At 40.6% G+C, this 17,619-nt stretch overlaps 1 protein-coding gene across 4 annotated transcripts; it reads left to right on the top strand.

The window, feature by feature from the left end:
• The first annotated feature begins 64 nt into the window (after nt 1-64).
• On the top strand, nt 65-17,239 carry LOC123504719 (arginine-hydroxylase NDUFAF5, mitochondrial-like). 4 transcript variants are annotated; one of them, XM_045255467.1, is made up of 10 exons: nt 65-982; nt 2,622-2,735; nt 3,516-3,651; nt 3,820-3,924; nt 4,243-4,400; nt 5,389-5,539; nt 7,226-7,312; nt 7,686-7,830; nt 8,360-8,439; nt 8,723-9,917. In XM_045255467.1, exons 2-10 carry the CDS (start codon nt 2,623-2,625, stop codon nt 8,822-8,824), a joined length of 1,077 nt encoding a protein of 358 aa, XP_045111402.1. In that variant the 5' UTR covers nt 65-982; nt 2,622; the 3' UTR covers nt 8,825-9,917. The 4 variants fall into 4 exon arrangements, with proteins under 4 accessions (XP_045111402.1, XP_045111403.1, XP_045111400.1 ...); XM_045255465.1 differs by lacking the exon at nt 8,723-9,917 and adding an exon at nt 16,107-17,239 and having other exon boundaries at nt 68-982; XM_045255466.1 differs by lacking the exon at nt 8,723-9,917 and adding an exon at nt 16,107-17,239 and having other exon boundaries at nt 68-986.
• Nucleotides 17,240-17,619: the final 380 nt, after the last annotated feature.

Here is a 17,619-nt window from a genome sequence, read left to right as displayed (position 1 = left end):
ATATATATATATATATATATATATATATATATATATATATATATATATACACACACACACACACACACACACACACATATATAAGATTTCCACTGGGAAACAATGCTACTTGTGCCTACCACTTAGTTATAGTGAAGTTCAACATTGATGTTGGTCTTGTGATAGTGTATGTATGGTTTGATGAATGATTTTCTCCACGATTGTGTTACTTTTATATTGTCAAATGTTTTTTTTATAATTGTCGCATAAGTGTGGAAGTTTATACTACATTCATATTTCATCTCTTAAGTTCTTCTCAACAGAGGAAGAGTTATATCTGTTGAACAGGTCAGTGGTTATTTGTATGTTATTTGTAATGTCTTGGTTTGTTTAAGTATAAACAGAATACATTCTTTGAATTCATGAAGTTAATAATTACTACAGTATATTCTATCTAAAGATGACAAAGCTATTACCTTCCTAATGTATCTATCATACTTAAGTAATGAGTGAGTTGTTGAGTGAAGCAATGCCCTTGAATTTCTTTATACTATCAATATAGAACTGACACACACACACACACACACACACACACACACACACACACACACACACACACACACACACACACACACACACACACACACACACACACACACACACATTTAGTATGTGCAGTATATATTTTTTTCTGTTTAAGAAAATAGCCCAAGAGAATATTTTTGTAACTTAGGATAAGTTTGAGAAATATGCTTATGTGTAATAATGCAGAATTATTATAAGTTGTTGGAAAAAAAGGAGGCAGAGATAGAGTCAAGTTAACAACAAAAAATAAAGAAAGTGGATTTGTACAATGCATTTATGATGAATGAGTAAAAACTTGGAGCATTGGTTGAAGATTGAAGATCAAGAATCAAGTCATCCAGGAGTCCTGATATAGTTGGCCTTTCACAACTTTGTGAAAACGTCGTGTGCCGCAGCCAGTGTCTGTTTGGCGTGTGAGGTAAGTAAGTATTGCTTCTCTTTTTCATTGTTTACAAGTCAGCTCATGACAGTTTAATGTGGAATTGATTTTATTTTCAAATTTAATGGTATTTAGTAAATCTTTCATAATAAAATGATATGTAGACTGGTGTTTTGATTTTTAATTCTATTGTTATTGGTAATAGTAAATTAATAATACAGGATGTAATTATCTTAGTGACAAAATCTCTTGGACTAATTAGCTATGGTTATTAAAGAAGGCACATCATACGATTATACTTAGAACTTATCATTTTTATAGCTATATTGGTTTGAAAATTTTGTGCATTGAATACAACAGGTGATGAGAATAGTTTTACCCGACTGGGCTGCACCCACTTTTAGGAGGTGTAATTTTTATATTTTTAACATTCATTTCTACAATCAACCCTCGGCTATCGCGACTTCGGCTATCGCGTTTTATTGCTATCGCGCACCCATGAAAAGCTGCTAAGATTTCATTATCGTGACCTCAGATGCCTGCTATTGCGCACCCAGCCATGATGTCATAGGATATCTGAGCGCTCATTGGTCAAAACCACCTTCATGCCAAGATCAATTCGGCTATCATGTTTTCTGCTATGGCGCTGCTATTTTGGCCCCAATTGGGCACGATAGCCGAGGGTTAAATGTACTTATGAAACTGAGAAATATGATAAGTCAGGCAGTTTACCAAATATCTCCAAAAAATACAAGATTATGAGATTTGAGAATGAGTTGAATTTTATTAAGGCTTCAGGATGTGTTGTTGATATTTGGGAAATATTTGTTTGAACTGTGATTGAGGATGTTTAGTGAGTATGCGCACTTCCAAGGAGACATTCCATTTTTCATTTTTTTTAATTTATTTATTAACTTTTTTTTAGAATGATCTTCAGTACATGTATTATTTTATTTGTTTTGAATTTGTACAAAGATGATTATGAGATTAATTTTTGCTAATTAGCCTGTTTGCAGGTAGGGTGGCAGACACCTATCGGTGCTAGAATTTTTTTTTCTTTGATTTCCCAGGGCTAAAGGGTGACTAGTTCATTTAAAACCAATGTTCAGAAAAAAAAAAAATAGCATTGCTGCAAGCTGTGAGGGACAAGGCCATGAGCCTGTGAGTCAGATAGGAATGTGTTGATGTGGCTTGCTGCCATGAGCTGAGGATGTAGTTATTGTGCTGGAAATATAAAGTGCAACACAAAATTATATTTTCTATTCATTACATGGATTTGCCTATTGTTTGGTACATTCAAATGAAAGCATGTATTGATAGATCCCCATTGAGGTCAATATAAAGTGACAAATTGCATGTCTTGAGATTAGTATAAGCTGTTTTAAGAATAATATTCTGAAATTATGAATAGAGGCTCAAACGATGCCATATACTATAAGACATCACAAAATTAATTGACTTAAATTTCAGACGCAATAATGAGCTATGATACATCTGTGTAAGCTTGTTAAACTTGCTCCACAATTATTCATATTCCAGCAAAAAAGAAAGAATTTAGTGTTGTGTGGTGTCAAGATGCTGACAGCAAACAGGCTAATTGCTCATCACTGTTTTACTATTGTTTTTCCTGTGTTTATTACTAACTGAAGTGAATTTTATTTAACTTGATTTTTTACAGGATGGTTTTCTACATAGTGAGAACAAAAGGAACTGGTTTAGTGGGCAGGTGTTGCTGCACCAGTTCAAGGAGGAGTGTGTTGGCTCCACATCCTCTGTCAGTTTCTGCTAAATGGTATGTGTATCATGGTGTTTCTTAACCTAATGTGTCAATCTGTCATATGTAAGGAGGATATTTGGTGATGAAGGATCAAGTTCCATGAAATACTTTTATTTGCTCCACTTTTTGTTGACAATGTTAGCTTTTGCTTTTCCACATGCATAGGAATAATTTGCCAATGAGTGCATTGTGGAATCTCACTTCCTGCATCAATACATTCCATCCTTGAATCTCATCTTTTGTTGTATGATTCAAGTTTAGTTAGTTGGATTACTCATTACACCATTTCATATTTTGTATAGCTACCATGTGAAAATGCATAGGATGAAATCCTCATTACTGCCAATACTTTTATTTACTCTGCATATGGGCAGAAACAATAAAAGTTAGTGCTCCATCCATACTGTTTTATTAATTATTCTTAACAAACTTCCTTAAGTACTTTCTTGATTTGGTCCCATAATTCCATCCATATATTTGCCACTCATTATGCATCAGCATTTTGAGTAAAATATATCATGATAAAGAACTTTAGCTTTTTGATTTTTATATGAAAGTTATTTGAGATATTTAATTCTATTTTACATGAAGCCTCAGTGTATCCATTGTTATTTTAGAGTAGGTGTGCATTATTCATATGAGTCATTTCTAAAATTTTTGTTTTGCATCATAAAGGAAAATTTCTAATATGTATTTCATCGTTGTGGTTTTGTTATTTCACATAATTAAGTTTTTTTCTTTCATGTGTAACAGTTGATTATTATGCCTTTTTAATGAGCTTCTATTATCCCACAGGATCCATGTTGCAGGGAGACAGAACCAGCAGAAAGGAAATGCAATGAATGTCTTTGATCGTCACACGAAACTACTTCAAAGGGAGAGGGCTGCCAAGAATCCTGATGCTCCAGTATATGATTATCTCAAGGAAGAGGTATGCTATTCTCTCTCTCTCTCTCTCTCTCTCTCTCTCTCTCTCTCTCGTGTGCTTGTAAGGTTGTTTACTTAGTAAAATTTTTTAATGAAGAGGTTACAGTGTTGTCAAACTGTTGATTTTAACAATTGAGTTTATTTGATATATTTTACTTAAAATATCTTACAGGTTGGTTACCGATTAGCTGACAGAATCCTTGATATCAAGAAAGAGTTAAAAGTTGGACTGGATTTAGGCTGTGGCCGAGGATATGTAGCCAAGAACATTAGTGATGTAAGTATGCTTGTGGTGTACAAGACTCATTTGAATTATGTGATTTAAGGAAAGCCTTCTTTGTGTACAGGTATTTCTTGATTTATGTGTATTAAGATTATGCAATTTTGAAATAACATGAGGTAAAAAATCTAGTAATTTTTCAAATTATGTGGACTATTTAGATTAACATGATGTCAAGAAACTCAAATTGTGCAGCTGGTTTAGTTTCATGATGGGGCTATCAGGTGTCACCAGGTGTTACCCCAACCAACACACTGTTCCTTTACACGGTGCCCAAAAAAGCTTGGCTTTAAATTTATTTTTCTCATGTTTCAGATTGAGTTGAAGCATCTTTACATGAGTGACTTGTCTCCATCCATGTTGGAGACCGCACAGACTCCAGAAAATATTGAATCAACCAAAATAGTTATTGATGAAGAGAAGCCATTTCCTCTTGAAACCAGGTCTCTTGACCTTGTTATTTCAAATCTCAAGTAAGTCTTTTTTATTGAGCTAATGCAACATTTTACAGGAAGAGAATCCAGTATTTCTTTATATCTATATATGAAGCAATTACTTTAATGAAATTGAAGGCATAATATCTTTAAAGATTCTTCCACTATTTAGTATTTATATAAGAAAAAACTATGGGTTCCTTACCAACAGTTGGAAGTATTTTTCAAGGTATGCTTTAATCTTGATACTAGATCACTCATCAATTTACAGTAAGTCTATTAATGTGAACATCAATAATACAAATTTTTTAAAGTGGAATAAAGAAATTCATTTATGGCCAAAATTAGTCTGTGTGAAACTTCAAACTAGACGCCAGATGCACCCGTAGCGGCCAAGGGTGGAAGTAGACTCTGTTACTGACACTCCCCTACTCTACCAAGTCCATAACATTAGACAATACAGTACAGTAATGAATTTCTATAAATAAATGTGTTATTTTAATGACATGGAAGTATCGAATGTTACACCTGAGACTTTAGGTGAGTGGTGGGATGTTTTAGTGTTGATTATCATTCAGGAGAGGAGCAATTGTTTATATGTCAGTAGCAGTGTTAAGTATATTTGTGGGGCAAAATGCTTCAATATTATGTATTATGATATCATGATATATAATTAATTTTTTTCCAAATAGAAATTGAAAATATCTAAAGGTAAATACATAGAATGTTTTAATATAGATGAATAGATAAAATAATGAATCTCATGAGAATATTAATTAGGTAAATGTTTTGGAACTTGCATACTACCAAACCCAGAAAGTACTGAAATTAGTTAGCATTAAGTTCAGGGTGGAGGCTTCTCTGTACCAACTGACAGACTTTGGTCAGGAAAACGTTTAAAATAATCTGCATACTAAAGCCTGTGTGTTGAAGGACAGAAACTGGTTTTATGAAATTTTCATTGATATGCTAAAGTATTGACATTATGATTACCTGTGTAACAGGATGATTTTGTTTTATGTTTCAGCCTTCACTGGGTTAACAACTTACCAGGTTGTTTGCGTGAAATAAACAGAGTTTTGAAGGAGGATGGTGTTTTCTTGGCGTCAATGTTTGGGGGCGATACTCTCTTTGAGTTGAGGTCATCCCTAGTATTAGCAGAATTGGAGAGAGAAGGGGTGAGTCAGAATGTGGTAGTTTTGATGTCATGAATAGAGAGGATTTCATTCTATTGAAATATTCCCTCCTTGCATTTTTTTAAGACCACTCAGAACTAATGTATCTTCCTCAGGTGTAGTCCTTTACCTTATCTTACTTTCCATGAGACTTTTTTCCTCCAAATTAGGACCTTCAATTTCACTGATATGCATTTTCTTTACTTTGAAGAAATTCATCCTGTTAAGGTAGTGAGACCACCTCAAGGTATTTTTTGCCTGTTTTACTATTCTATTTGTCACCTTATTGGCACAGTTGTCTCTAATGCATATTTTTATTGCTCTCCTACTGTCTGACCTTGTCATTCTGTATGCCATTCTCAGGTTTCCATGACAGCAATCTTCATTGCTGCACTCCATTCTACAGCTGTCTTTACTACAGCTGTCTTTAACTCTAATGTCAATATTTGAATGTTGAGCATAAGAATGGAAGATTATAACTGTTGTGCTTGTACAGAGACAAGAATGAGCCTTCAAACTTAGGCTTCATTCTGCCTAATTTGTAACAGTATAGTTGAGGGGAGAGCTTGAGGCCAACTGTCTAGTGAGCATGAGGCAACAAAGGGGGATTGTGAAGTAATGCTTGAACTCAGAGAGAGAAGAACAAAGCCTAAATACTTACAAGGTTAACAATAGTAAACTATCCTATTTATATTACAAACAATAGTAAACTATCCTATATATATTACAATAACCAAGCAAGGAGATTGAAAAAGACCGATGGTCCTTGTAGGACAGCTGGTCTTTAGCAGTTTCCTTGTTTATTGAGTACTTAAACATATTCTAAAGTCTATTCATTGTCACTTTAACTTCATACGTCATAAACGATTTGCAATCATTACCAAATCATCTACATGCTTTTCTGTAGAGAAATCTGGTCCAATATTAGTAAAGCTTAATCTGTCCAGTGCCAATGCCATAAATTATCGCTTACCTGCGTTTAGTGCCACTGTCCAAATTTATGGCCGCTATATAAAAAAATCTGCCATGTTTATTTTTTAAATGAACTTGGCATAAAATACACTCCATGCCTCACTTTAGCTAGTGAATATATTGTTTGTTGGTGTGCCTCTTGTACCGGCATGAGTGGCAATTATGTTAGTGTTTTTAGAGCCATTGTCAGAGGCAATCATATCATGGTGTTGTAGTTTGAATGGCAAACAGACTTGCTCCGAGTTAATCTTCCTTTGTGAATAGGAAATGCTATCAGATATGTCTGATTTTATCAGTAGCTGATAAAAACAATATTCATTTAATAAAGGCTACATCACTTAGTATCCATCAACGCCCGGCAACATGTGAGGTGGATTTGAAAAGGTTTAATTAAGCTGAACCACTTTTTGCATGTTGTTTCATTATCTCTATATTATTTAGGATTTTCTAAGCTGGGAAAAAAAAAGATTGACACCACAGATGGGCCTAAAAAAAAGATTGACACCACAGATGGACCTGGTGTTAAAATGTCTGACACTGCTCGGGTTAAGTGCGATTACTGTATGTTGAGGACTAACTAACTAACTTTCAGCTTACACTCCACATTTTACAACAGACATATCATAATCACTAAGAAATACTGTTTGGTTTGTTAAATAACTAATGTTATTAATAGGAATATTAGTAATATTATTGTACAATTTATTTCCATATCAGGGATTTGCAGCACACGTGTCGCCTTTTACCGAGATACGTGACATAGGTGGTCTCCTAAGCCAGTGTGGATTCACCATGCTGACGATTGTAAGTTTTTATTGTAGGATGCAAATGAGAATTGCTTTTAGAATAATGAATTAGGAATTATTAGTAAAATCTGTCACTAGCTGAGTTAAAGATTTATACTTGGAAAGGATAATTAAACCAACAGAGATATTCTTGTCTTTGTAATAACATATCATAGATCTGTAAGTTCAAAGCTGTTTATTTGAAATTCCAAAGATCTGGATAGTTCCTAAATCCTGAATATATATATATATATATATATATATATATATATATATATATATATATATATATATATATATATATATATAAAAGTATTAAATTATCTTTTTCTTGAGGTGCAAATAGTCTCATTTGTCATGGTGAATGGTTATGATGAAGTGCCTTTGTACAGGATGTTGATGAGATATCAGTGGGCTTCCCTTCCTTGTTTGAACTGATGTGGGACCTCCAAGGGATGGCAGAAAACAATGCCGGTGTAAATCGCAAGGCACACCTTCATCGTGACACTATGTTGGCTGCTAGTGCCATATACCAAGGTAAGTGGCATTTTACATTATTTTGTTATTCTCATTCAGAAAGAATTTACAGCAACATTTCTCTCTGAAGGGTCTGTGATATACTTTTTATCCTCATTGACAATATTTATCCCTTTCCACTTGTTTTTCTATTTACATAGTTGTAGAACTATTGCACTTAAGATGTTTTTTTTTCCTTTAGGCAAGAATGTGTCTTATTTATACTGCATTTCCCAGGTATATTCCCTGCATGCTTGGAAAATAAGAGGCTGCACTTTACCAGAAATGTAAAACCTATTGTTAATACAGAAAAAAGAAAAAGAGCACACAATGTTAGTGTTCCTTTGCTGTCATTTTAAATAACATGAGAGAAGTGTAGCCAGATCCAGTCTAGTGTTTATGATGTCATATAAATTGATATTGTTCATCATCAAAGATTTCCTCTATATAACTACAAATGAAGAAAATACAAAAGCAAGAAGAAAATGAGGAAAATACAAAAGCAAGAAGCAAATGGCTGTCAGTTTTAATTCTTTCATGTCCTTTTCAGAAATGTATGGGAAGGAAGAAGGAGTTCCAGCAACCTTCCAGATAATTTACATGATCGGATGGAAACCTGATCCCAAACAAGTAAGAGAATTGTAGAGGTTTATTTACCTATATGTAGCGTCTGGAAAGTATTGTGTGCTACTGCCCAAAAAACTTTAAATTATGGTGTGCTTCGTTATCATGCAGTGGAGCAAAGTTGCGCCCTTTTCATATGTCTGGTATTGCTGCCATGAGTGCAGTAGAGGTGAGGGTATGTAAGGTGACTGACAATTCCTGCCTCAGTACAGTGATCTGTCTTTGAGAGGGGATTTGTCATAATTATTTTCATTCCACTATGCCCTGTTTCCCCTCTTTTCCTTCCCAGACTCTCCATTTTTCTGCTGTGTCATTTGCATCACTCCAGCGAACCTTAGCAATGAGGAAAAGGCCAGAATTTTGGCATGGAAGACTGATAACGTGCTTATAAAAGGAATTTCAATATACACAGGGTGATATGAAAGCACCATTTGCTGCCTGGTTATAGGCACTTGCATCCCTCCAGTGCTTTCATTTGCTGCCTGGTTATAGGCACTTGCATCCCTCCACCCTCCAGACCTCTAACATAATCACTGTCTGGGAGGCCAAGAAACACATTCACCACAACTGATATTCTCAAGAAGCATGAAGTTATGATGTCAGCAAGCACATGCTACTGAAGACTAATGATTGCAACAGGAACATATAGCAGCAGCAGGCAGCCATGCACCAGCTACTACTGCATATCTTGGTACTTTGTGGGATTGATATGAATAGTAGTAGTGAAGGAACAGTATATCAGGTGGTCCTGCTGCATCCCCACAGTCAGCACTGTGCCACCACATCAACAGTTCCAAGCCCGCATGCCACTTGTGCTCTCTTTTGGCTTTTCTGTAGACAGGAATACAGTGCTTACCATTGCCATAGTCTGAAGCAGGCTGCCAACTAATGCAGTGGTGCAAATCAGTTCAACCCTCCTAACACTGGCCTGCTTGAGCAAAGGTGAATAATGTACATCCCTCATATGAGAGAAGACAGGATGGAGTGTGTGGGAGGAGAACCCACCAGTTCCCCTCCAAGCAAATTAGTAATAGAATTTGCGAGTTTCTCTTCTCTCTCTAATGATAAAATGGACAAGAGAAAGGACTTGAGCAAAGAGGAAATTTTATCCATAATAAATATTTACTATGTTTGTGCAAAGTAGAGAAGGTTCCAGAAGCTTTATTATTTGTGCAAGTGAAAGAACTGTGCAACAATGGACCTAATAATTTTGTGATGGAGAGGCAGCAACACCACGGCATCAAGATCATCCTGGCAATGACTGGAAAGCCTATCCATGCACTTTAAATGTAATGAAGTGGTGAATGGATGCCATTCAAAGTGCAGAGAGGTTTGCCAGGACAACTTGGTGCTGTGGTGTTGCAGTTCTTTCACTCGCCAGCAATCCTGGTATATCCTTTGTAAATTTTACTATTTTCTATAGGCTTATTATAGATGTAATTTCCTATTTGTCCTTTGCCCAACAACCTGATTTGTAGACAGCAGTCATCCCCCCACTACCCTGGCTGTTACACTGGCAAAACTTCTGCCTCTCTGCTTTATTTGCACTTGCAAATAAAGCAAAGCTTGTATGGGAGAGACTGTGTTCAATGCCTACCTATTATGAGTATTCAGGAGTGGAAGAAAGCAGCCTCTTCGCTGTCATCTTAGTCTTCTAACATGACTGTGTGCCTATTCTGTGATCACTGTCTGTTAGAATGACATTCCCTAATACAGATATAAATAAATAGATACAAAAATCTTCTAACATGACTGTGTGCCTATTCTGTGATCACTGTCTGTTAGAATGACATTCCCTAATACAGATATAAATAAATAGATACAAAAATTAAGAAGGGTAGCTAATTTGTAAGTGGTAGGCACAATAACCACCCCATTTCTCTTCCTAGGATTCTAACATGACTGTGTGCCTATTCTGTGCCAGTTTGACTCTTTACAAAGAAAATTTGCTGACAATCAAATTTTCACTGAAACAAATTGTATTAGTGAATGTAGGGAAGTGAGCGTGTTTAACTATTTGCATGGCTCCAGCCAACCTTAGCAATAATGAAAAGGCCATAATTTCAAGATGTACAGGGTGACACTAAGGATCATTCACTGCCTGGTGCCACCACTTTTTTTTTAACCCTCCCACCACTCTAAGAAAACCATCGTCTGGGAGGCCAAATGAACTCTCAAGAAGTGAATCCTTCATAACCTCACGCTTCTTGAGAGTATCATTTGCTGTGGATGTGCTTCTTGGCCTCCCAGAAGTTGGTGTTCTTAGAGGTATGGTGTCTGGAGGGTGGGAGGGTTCAAGTGGTTACATCGAAGCAGTAAATGGTACTTTTGTATGTCTTGAAATGATGGCCTTTTCTTCATTGTTAAGGTTGGCTGGAGCCATGCAAATACTTAAACATGCTCACTTCCCTACATTCATTAATATAATCTAATTTATTGAGTGAAATTTGATTGTCAGCAGATTTTCTTTGTAGAGAGTCATACTGGCACAGAATAGGCACACAGTCATGTTAGAATCCTAGAAAAGAGGAATGGGGTTGTCATTGTGCCCACTATTCCCTAATTAGCGACCCTTCTTAATTCTTTGTGATATATTTATGAAGGAACTATAATTGGGAATGTCATTCTAATAGATAGTGATCACAGAATAGGTACACAGTCATGTTAGAAAGATCCAGAAGATAATGAAGAGGCTGGTTTCTTCCTCCCTTGAACACTCATAGTAGGCACTGGACACAATCTCTCCCATACAGGCTTTACTTTCACACAGCGCAAGTACAAATAAAGTGGGGCGGGGTGACCAGTCTACACACAAGGTTGTTGGGCAAAAGGACTCCCTCTCTCCTTACCTCTCCTTCCTTCCTTCCTTCCCTCTATCCCACTCTCTTTTACCTTCCCTCTCTCCCACTCTCCTACCTTTCACTCCTTCCCTCTCCCTACCTCTCCTTCCTTTCCTCTCTCCCTACCTCTCCTTCCTTCCCTCTCTCCCTATCTCTCCTTCCTTCCTTCTCTTCCTACCTCTCCTTCCTCCCTTGAACACTCATAGTAGGCACTGGACACAATCTCTCCCATACAGGCTTTACTTTCACACAGCGCAAGTACAAATAAAGTGGGGCGGGGTGACCAGTCTACACACAAGGTTGTTGGGCAAAAGGACTCCCTCTCTCCTTACCTCTCCTTCCTTCCCTCTATCCCACTCTCTTTTACCTTCCCTCTCCCACCTCCTACCTTTCACTCCTTCCCTCTCCCTACCTCTCCTTCCTTCCTCTCTCCCTACCTCTCCTTCCTTCCCTCTCTCCCTATCTCTCCTTCCTTCCTTCTCTTCCTACCTCTCCTTCCTTCCCTCTCTCCCTACCTCTCCTTCCTTCCCTCTCTCCCTACCTCTCCTTCCTTCCCTCTCTCCCTACCTCTCCTTCCTTCCCTCTTGCTCTCCTGTCCTGTCTCTCACACTGTGTAGTTAGAATAGAATAGTTAACCAAGCAGCCTAGTAAGGACCCCAGGGTCTGTTGTTGCTTGGGCTTTCCTTTGTATTCTTTCTCTCCCTACCTCTCCTTCCTTCCTTCCCTCTTTCCCTACCTCTCCTTCCTTCCCTCTCTCCCTCCCTCCCTCTTCTTCCTTCCTTCCTTCTCTTCTCTCCTCCTCCTTCCCCTCTCCCTACCTCTCCTTCCTTCCCCTCTCCTACCTCCCTTCCCTCCCCTCCCTACCCCTACCTCTCCTTCCTCCCCTCTCCCTACCTCTCCTTCCTTCCCTCTCTCCCCCCTATCCTTCCCTCTCTCCCTCCCCTTATCCTTCCTTCCCTCTCCTTCCCTCCCCTCTCCTTCCTTCCTCTCTCTCTCCTCTCCTTCCTTCCCTCTCTCCTCCCCTATCTTTCCTTCCCTCTCTCCCTCCCCTATCTTTCCTTCCCTCTCCTCCCCTCTCCCTACCTCTCCTTCCTTCCCTCTCTCCCTCCCCCTCTCCTTCCTTCCCTCTCTCCCTACCTCTCCTTCCTTCCCTCTCTCTCTACCTCTCCTTCCTTCCCTCTCTCCCTTCCCCCTCTCCCTACCTATCCTTCTATCTCTTTTTTTTTTTATTTAAACTTATTTACAATTTAAACAATATTTACATAATAAACTTAAAGTTGCTAGTGGACACTAGACAACTATTCTAAAAGTTTATGTGAGTGGCAGGTACCTGAGGTGGTAATTGCACCAACTAGCATGATACATTATATACATTATGTATAGGAGGAGCTGGACAGGAACAGCGTGGGGAGTGTGCCCCTCCAGGTGTTGGCAGCCACTTTCGCCTGGTGATTTGACATGTCTGCCACACCAGGCGTGGCCTCCGTGAAGCCGTTCCAGAGACACGCTGCCCTGGCCTTGTATGTCCTCAGATGCTGTGATGTGTGTGAACGTGGCACTGTCACACGTCTTCCGGCCGCTGCCTGTCGCGTTGCGCGTTGGGCGTGGTGAGGTGAGGAGTGTGGAGCACCTGTGTCAGAGCTGCCACATTATGACGGTGCTCCAGGGATGTCACACTGTCGGCGATCTCCTCATCGTTCCCCAGCAGTCGGAGAGCACGCCTCTGCACCGCATCGAGTTGCCTGATGTGGGTGACAGCACTGGACATCCACGTCAAGGCTCCGTATTTCATACAAGGGCGGATCTGTGCCTTGTACAGCATCAGGATGCCTTGGGGATTCAGGTTGCTTGCCACCCTGCGGAGGGCTGACACACGCTGAGAGGTCTGGCGGGCCACAGACGCGAGGTGCTGGTCGTAGCGCAGCTCCCGGTCAATGGCCACACCCAGGATCTTGATGTTGTCTTGGAGGGGCAGCTGGACACCCCCAAACCTTATTTGTCCCTCCACGGCCTGGGTAGCTGCGGGAGACCGGGAGACGACCATAGCGTGTGTCTTCTCGGGCGCGAAGTTGACCTGCCGTAGCGCCCCCCACTTCTCTGCAGTTTTCAGCTGCCTGCTTGCGCGCCTAATGTCCTGGCGGCAGTAGGAGACGGCCACCGTGCAGTCATCAGCATAGGCTTAGACTGTGGGGAGCTAGCGAAGTAAGTCGTCTATATATATGTTCCACAGGACTGGCCCTAATACAGAGCCCTGTGAAACTGAGACTTCTATGGGGGCAGGTGCTGAGGTCCGTCCATTGATGACTACCCATAGAGATCGACCATGGAGGTAGTCATCGAGAAGAGACAGCAGGCTCCCGGCTACGCCTTTGGCACACAGCTTTGCCAGCAGGGCTGAGTGCCACACCCGATCATAGGCGCCCGCGATGTCAACCGCCACCACGAGTGTGTCACGGCCTTCGTCGAGGGAGAGAGAAGCAGATCTGAGGTGGATCGGCTCGGCCTGAACCCAAACTGGTGAGGCGAGAGGAGACCGTTGTCTGCAAGGTGTTTCTCTAGGGCGGCAGCCAACATCTTCTCAAACACCTTGCCAACAACCGACAGCAGGGAGATGGGTCGGTAGTGACTCGGGTCCGTCCTGGAGTCTTTCTTGTGGGCAGGGACCACACAGGCTTCTTTCCAGGCAGATGGCCACTTCCTCCTCGAGGCAGGCAGCGAAGATGTTGGCGAGAGGTGCAGATAACTCCTCGGCACAGTTCTTTAGTACCCGAGGACTGATGTTGTCAGGGCCTGTGGCTTTCCCTGCATCGATTTCCTCGAGTACTCTCTTCACCTGTGCCGCGGTGACGGAGACCGACGTGATGGTGTGGTCAGTCTCTCGGGGCAGCTCAGGTGGAGGGCGGTGAGGGTCGTCTACTTGCATTTTTTGTGTAAATAGTTCGGCCAGGAGAGCAGCCTTATCATCGCTGCTAGTAGCCGTGGACCCGTCTGGCCTGGTGAGGGGGGGCACGCTGTCCTGTCTCAGCACGCCCTGCCGCTCCTTGACGAGCGCCCACCACGCCTTGCTCCCCACTCCAGGACCAGTGAGTTTGCTCCTCATCACTTCCTTCCAGTGCTGCCGCGCCCACTTGGATGTGGCTGTCATCCTCCGGCACGCAGCTCGGTGGAGGGCGAGGTTGTGGTGTGAGGGGCGTCGCTTGTACCTTCGCCATGCCGCATATTTGGCCTCGGCAGCAACCCGGCAGCGGTAGCCGAACCATTTAGGGTCTGTGGCTTTGGCGAGGTACGTGCGATGGGGAACAAACTGGGTCTGGAGGTCAAGTAGCTTCGAGGTGAGGACGGAGACCTTCTCCACGTCCTCGACGAGCAGCGCCTCCCAATCCGTGGTACTGAGAGCCTGCCGCAGGGATGGCCAGTCAGCCTCCTCCCAAAGCCATATGTTGCGCGGCACAGCCTCTTCTCTCGCAGCGGTGAGTTGTACGTGGGTCAGCACTGCGTGGTGATCAGAGCTGCCCACTTTGTCCAGCTGTTGACAGGTGATGTTGGCTTCAGGGAGATCAGACAACACAGGATCGAGCAGCCCTCCTCCTTCATGAGTTGGAAACGTCACGTGGTTGACGAGTCCTTGCACCGCTACAAGATTGTCGAAGGCCTGCTTCTCTAGGTGGAAGTTAAGATCTCCCAGGATGAGGACGGACTTGCATTGGTGGCGCCGAAGCAAGTCGTCCAGCTCATCCGCCAGGAAGTCCAGTGCGAAGCGTCCTTGTGTTGGGGGCCGATGCAGAGAAGCAGACCACTGTTATCTCGCAGGACTATGCGGAAGAACAGCGCTTCCATGAGGTGAGGGAGGTTGACTGACAGCTCCTGGGTCTGGAGGCCATTCCTGAAGCAGGCGGCCACGCCCCCACCCGTTCTGCCATCGCGGTCGTTCCTCACCCAGTCCGTGTAGCCGGGAATTCTGCCGTATGTTGGCTCCACCGCGCTGCATAGCCACGTCTCTGTCACTGCCACGATGTCTGCTTTATACCGCAAGACAAAATTATGTGAGAGGTCTGCGATGTTGGTGCGCAGGCCTCTGACGTTGGCAGACACCACAGTGAGCTGGGGGGCATGACTGTGGTGCTGGCGTGCAGGTGAAGCCCTGGGTGGTTGAGGAGGGCTATTATTCTCTCTCTCTCTCTCTCTCTCTCTCTCTCTCTCTCTCTCTCTCTCTCTCTCTCTGAGGGCCTCTTTACGACAATCTGACTTAGCATACCAAGTCCAGAATGCCCTCCATGGGTTGCTGAAGCTCAGAAGCACTTTGAAAGGAATGGGTTAGTGGAGTCTGCTTCAGTGATCCAGAAAGGGACATGTTGGATGCAGTCAGAGGGATATAGCTGTCCTGCTCTTTGTGTTTTCACTCAGTCTAGCATCTTGGAAGCCTGTGGGTGGGAAGTATGGATGAGTGTGTGAAAGCATTATTATGTAGTATTCTGTAATGTATCAAGTAAATTTGAGTGTATTGTATGTGAAGGTAAGGTTTGGTCTGGAAGGATGTGAGAATGGGATGAAGTAATATGGAACTGGAGGATTATAGTGATTTTTGGAGCAAGATGCAAGTTGATCCTAACGTGTGTGTGTGTGCTATAGTTTGAATATTGATTACACAGCATAACTTTCTTAGAAAATGAAGATTTGCTTTAAGCATACCAGAATACAAGGCTAAATGGAAGAGGAACTGATAGATGCAGAGAAATAATGCACACAAGTTAACTTACAAGTTGATGGAAATTTTTGCACACAAGTTAACTTACAAGTTGATGGAAATTTTCAATGAAAGCATTCTTTCCACAGAAAGTAGTCCCAGCAGAACGAGGCAGCGGGCAACTTTCCCTGAAGGATCTCCACAGACTTGACGAAATGGTGCGTGATGCAGGCATGGAGGGCAGGATCAAGTTCATGAAGGATATGATGGATGAGGATGACAAGAACAAAAAGGAATAAAAGACAAGGATATTTTAGTCAATAACATGTCAGTATGTCAGTCAAGATTAACTACTTATAACAGTTCTGCATGGCTTCATTAAAGTTTCTAAACTGAAATTTATATTATATAAAAATATCAGTATGACCTTACACTCATGTCTACTGTACACTAATCCTCAGTTAGTATATTGGTAGTAGAAAGAGATGTACAAGATATTTCCCACTGAATGAATGAAGTATGGGTTCTTATACAAGAGAGAGAGAGAGGTACCTTCTAATTCAATGTAAGGTTTATAAATGCATATCCTGCTCTTGGATTTTCTTGTGATTATGACAAGTTAAACTTATCAGTGACTCAATTCAGGAATAATTCTCCTCAGATCACTTAATTTAAACCAGTTTTGAATGCAAGTCTTAACCATCATATATTTTACTATTGGATTTTTAGTATCTATATACCAGACTTGCATCTCCATGAGTCGTTAACCGAGAAAAAACCCACATACTTAAGCACATACATTACATAATAATCAGTCGCCAAGTTACAATATTTCAGATTCCATTATCCTTTTTGAGGAGGATGGTTATGTGATACTGAAATTAACTTCTATATATATGACTATATATATGCGAGTTTATTGTCAACTAGACTTTATTTGGTAAAAAAGTGAGAATTGAAGTGTATTTTGTATGATTACCACTAATGTAATCAGTTGCAGTGCAGTTTCACAATATTTCTTAAACGTTTATTTCTAATGATAAAAGGCTAGCAGTGGATGGCTTGGATATTGTATTACTATCTACCTTCATTTGCACAATATTAAGGGCAATTTCTGAGCCTCAATTTAATTATTGTTAAGCAATGAACTGTTTGTAAGTAAGAAAATAAATACCACCATCATGAGGCATTAGTTAATGTTAAGATCATTTATTTGTGACTTTCAGTAATTGTATATATTTTTTTTGTACATACTAGTTTTGTAATAAAGACCATTGTTATAGTTATATTTTATTTTCCGCTTTATTCTTATGGAGAGTAATCTCAATGCAGAATTCTCTCAAATATTTCCAATTAACTTTTACAGAACCTTTAATAAAATAGTTTGTTTCCACTATCTTACTTTCTTAATTATCTGAGCTAAAATTATTAAATGAAAACTACAAGAAACTCATTATTTCTCTTCGTCTGCTATAGTTATTTTCATCCATCTGTACACTAAAAATTACTTTTCAGTCTTAAAAAAAACTTTGCCGCTTGCAAAGCTTTTGGTCTCTATTCGGAATTTTGTCTTGGGAATGAACTACGAGTAATTGAGATGTGGCAAGTCTATCACCAGCTGAAACCTCCCCTCAACTTTGGGAACTACAAATATGCTTCTGT

Source organism: Portunus trituberculatus, chromosome 17 (assembly GCF_017591435.1).
Source record: "Portunus trituberculatus isolate SZX2019 chromosome 17, ASM1759143v1, whole genome shotgun sequence".
NCBI lineage: Eukaryota > Metazoa > Arthropoda > Malacostraca > Decapoda > Portunidae > Portunus > Portunus trituberculatus.
The sequence above is the reverse complement of the archived record's forward strand: the minus strand, read 5'-3'. Positions and strand labels throughout refer to the sequence as shown.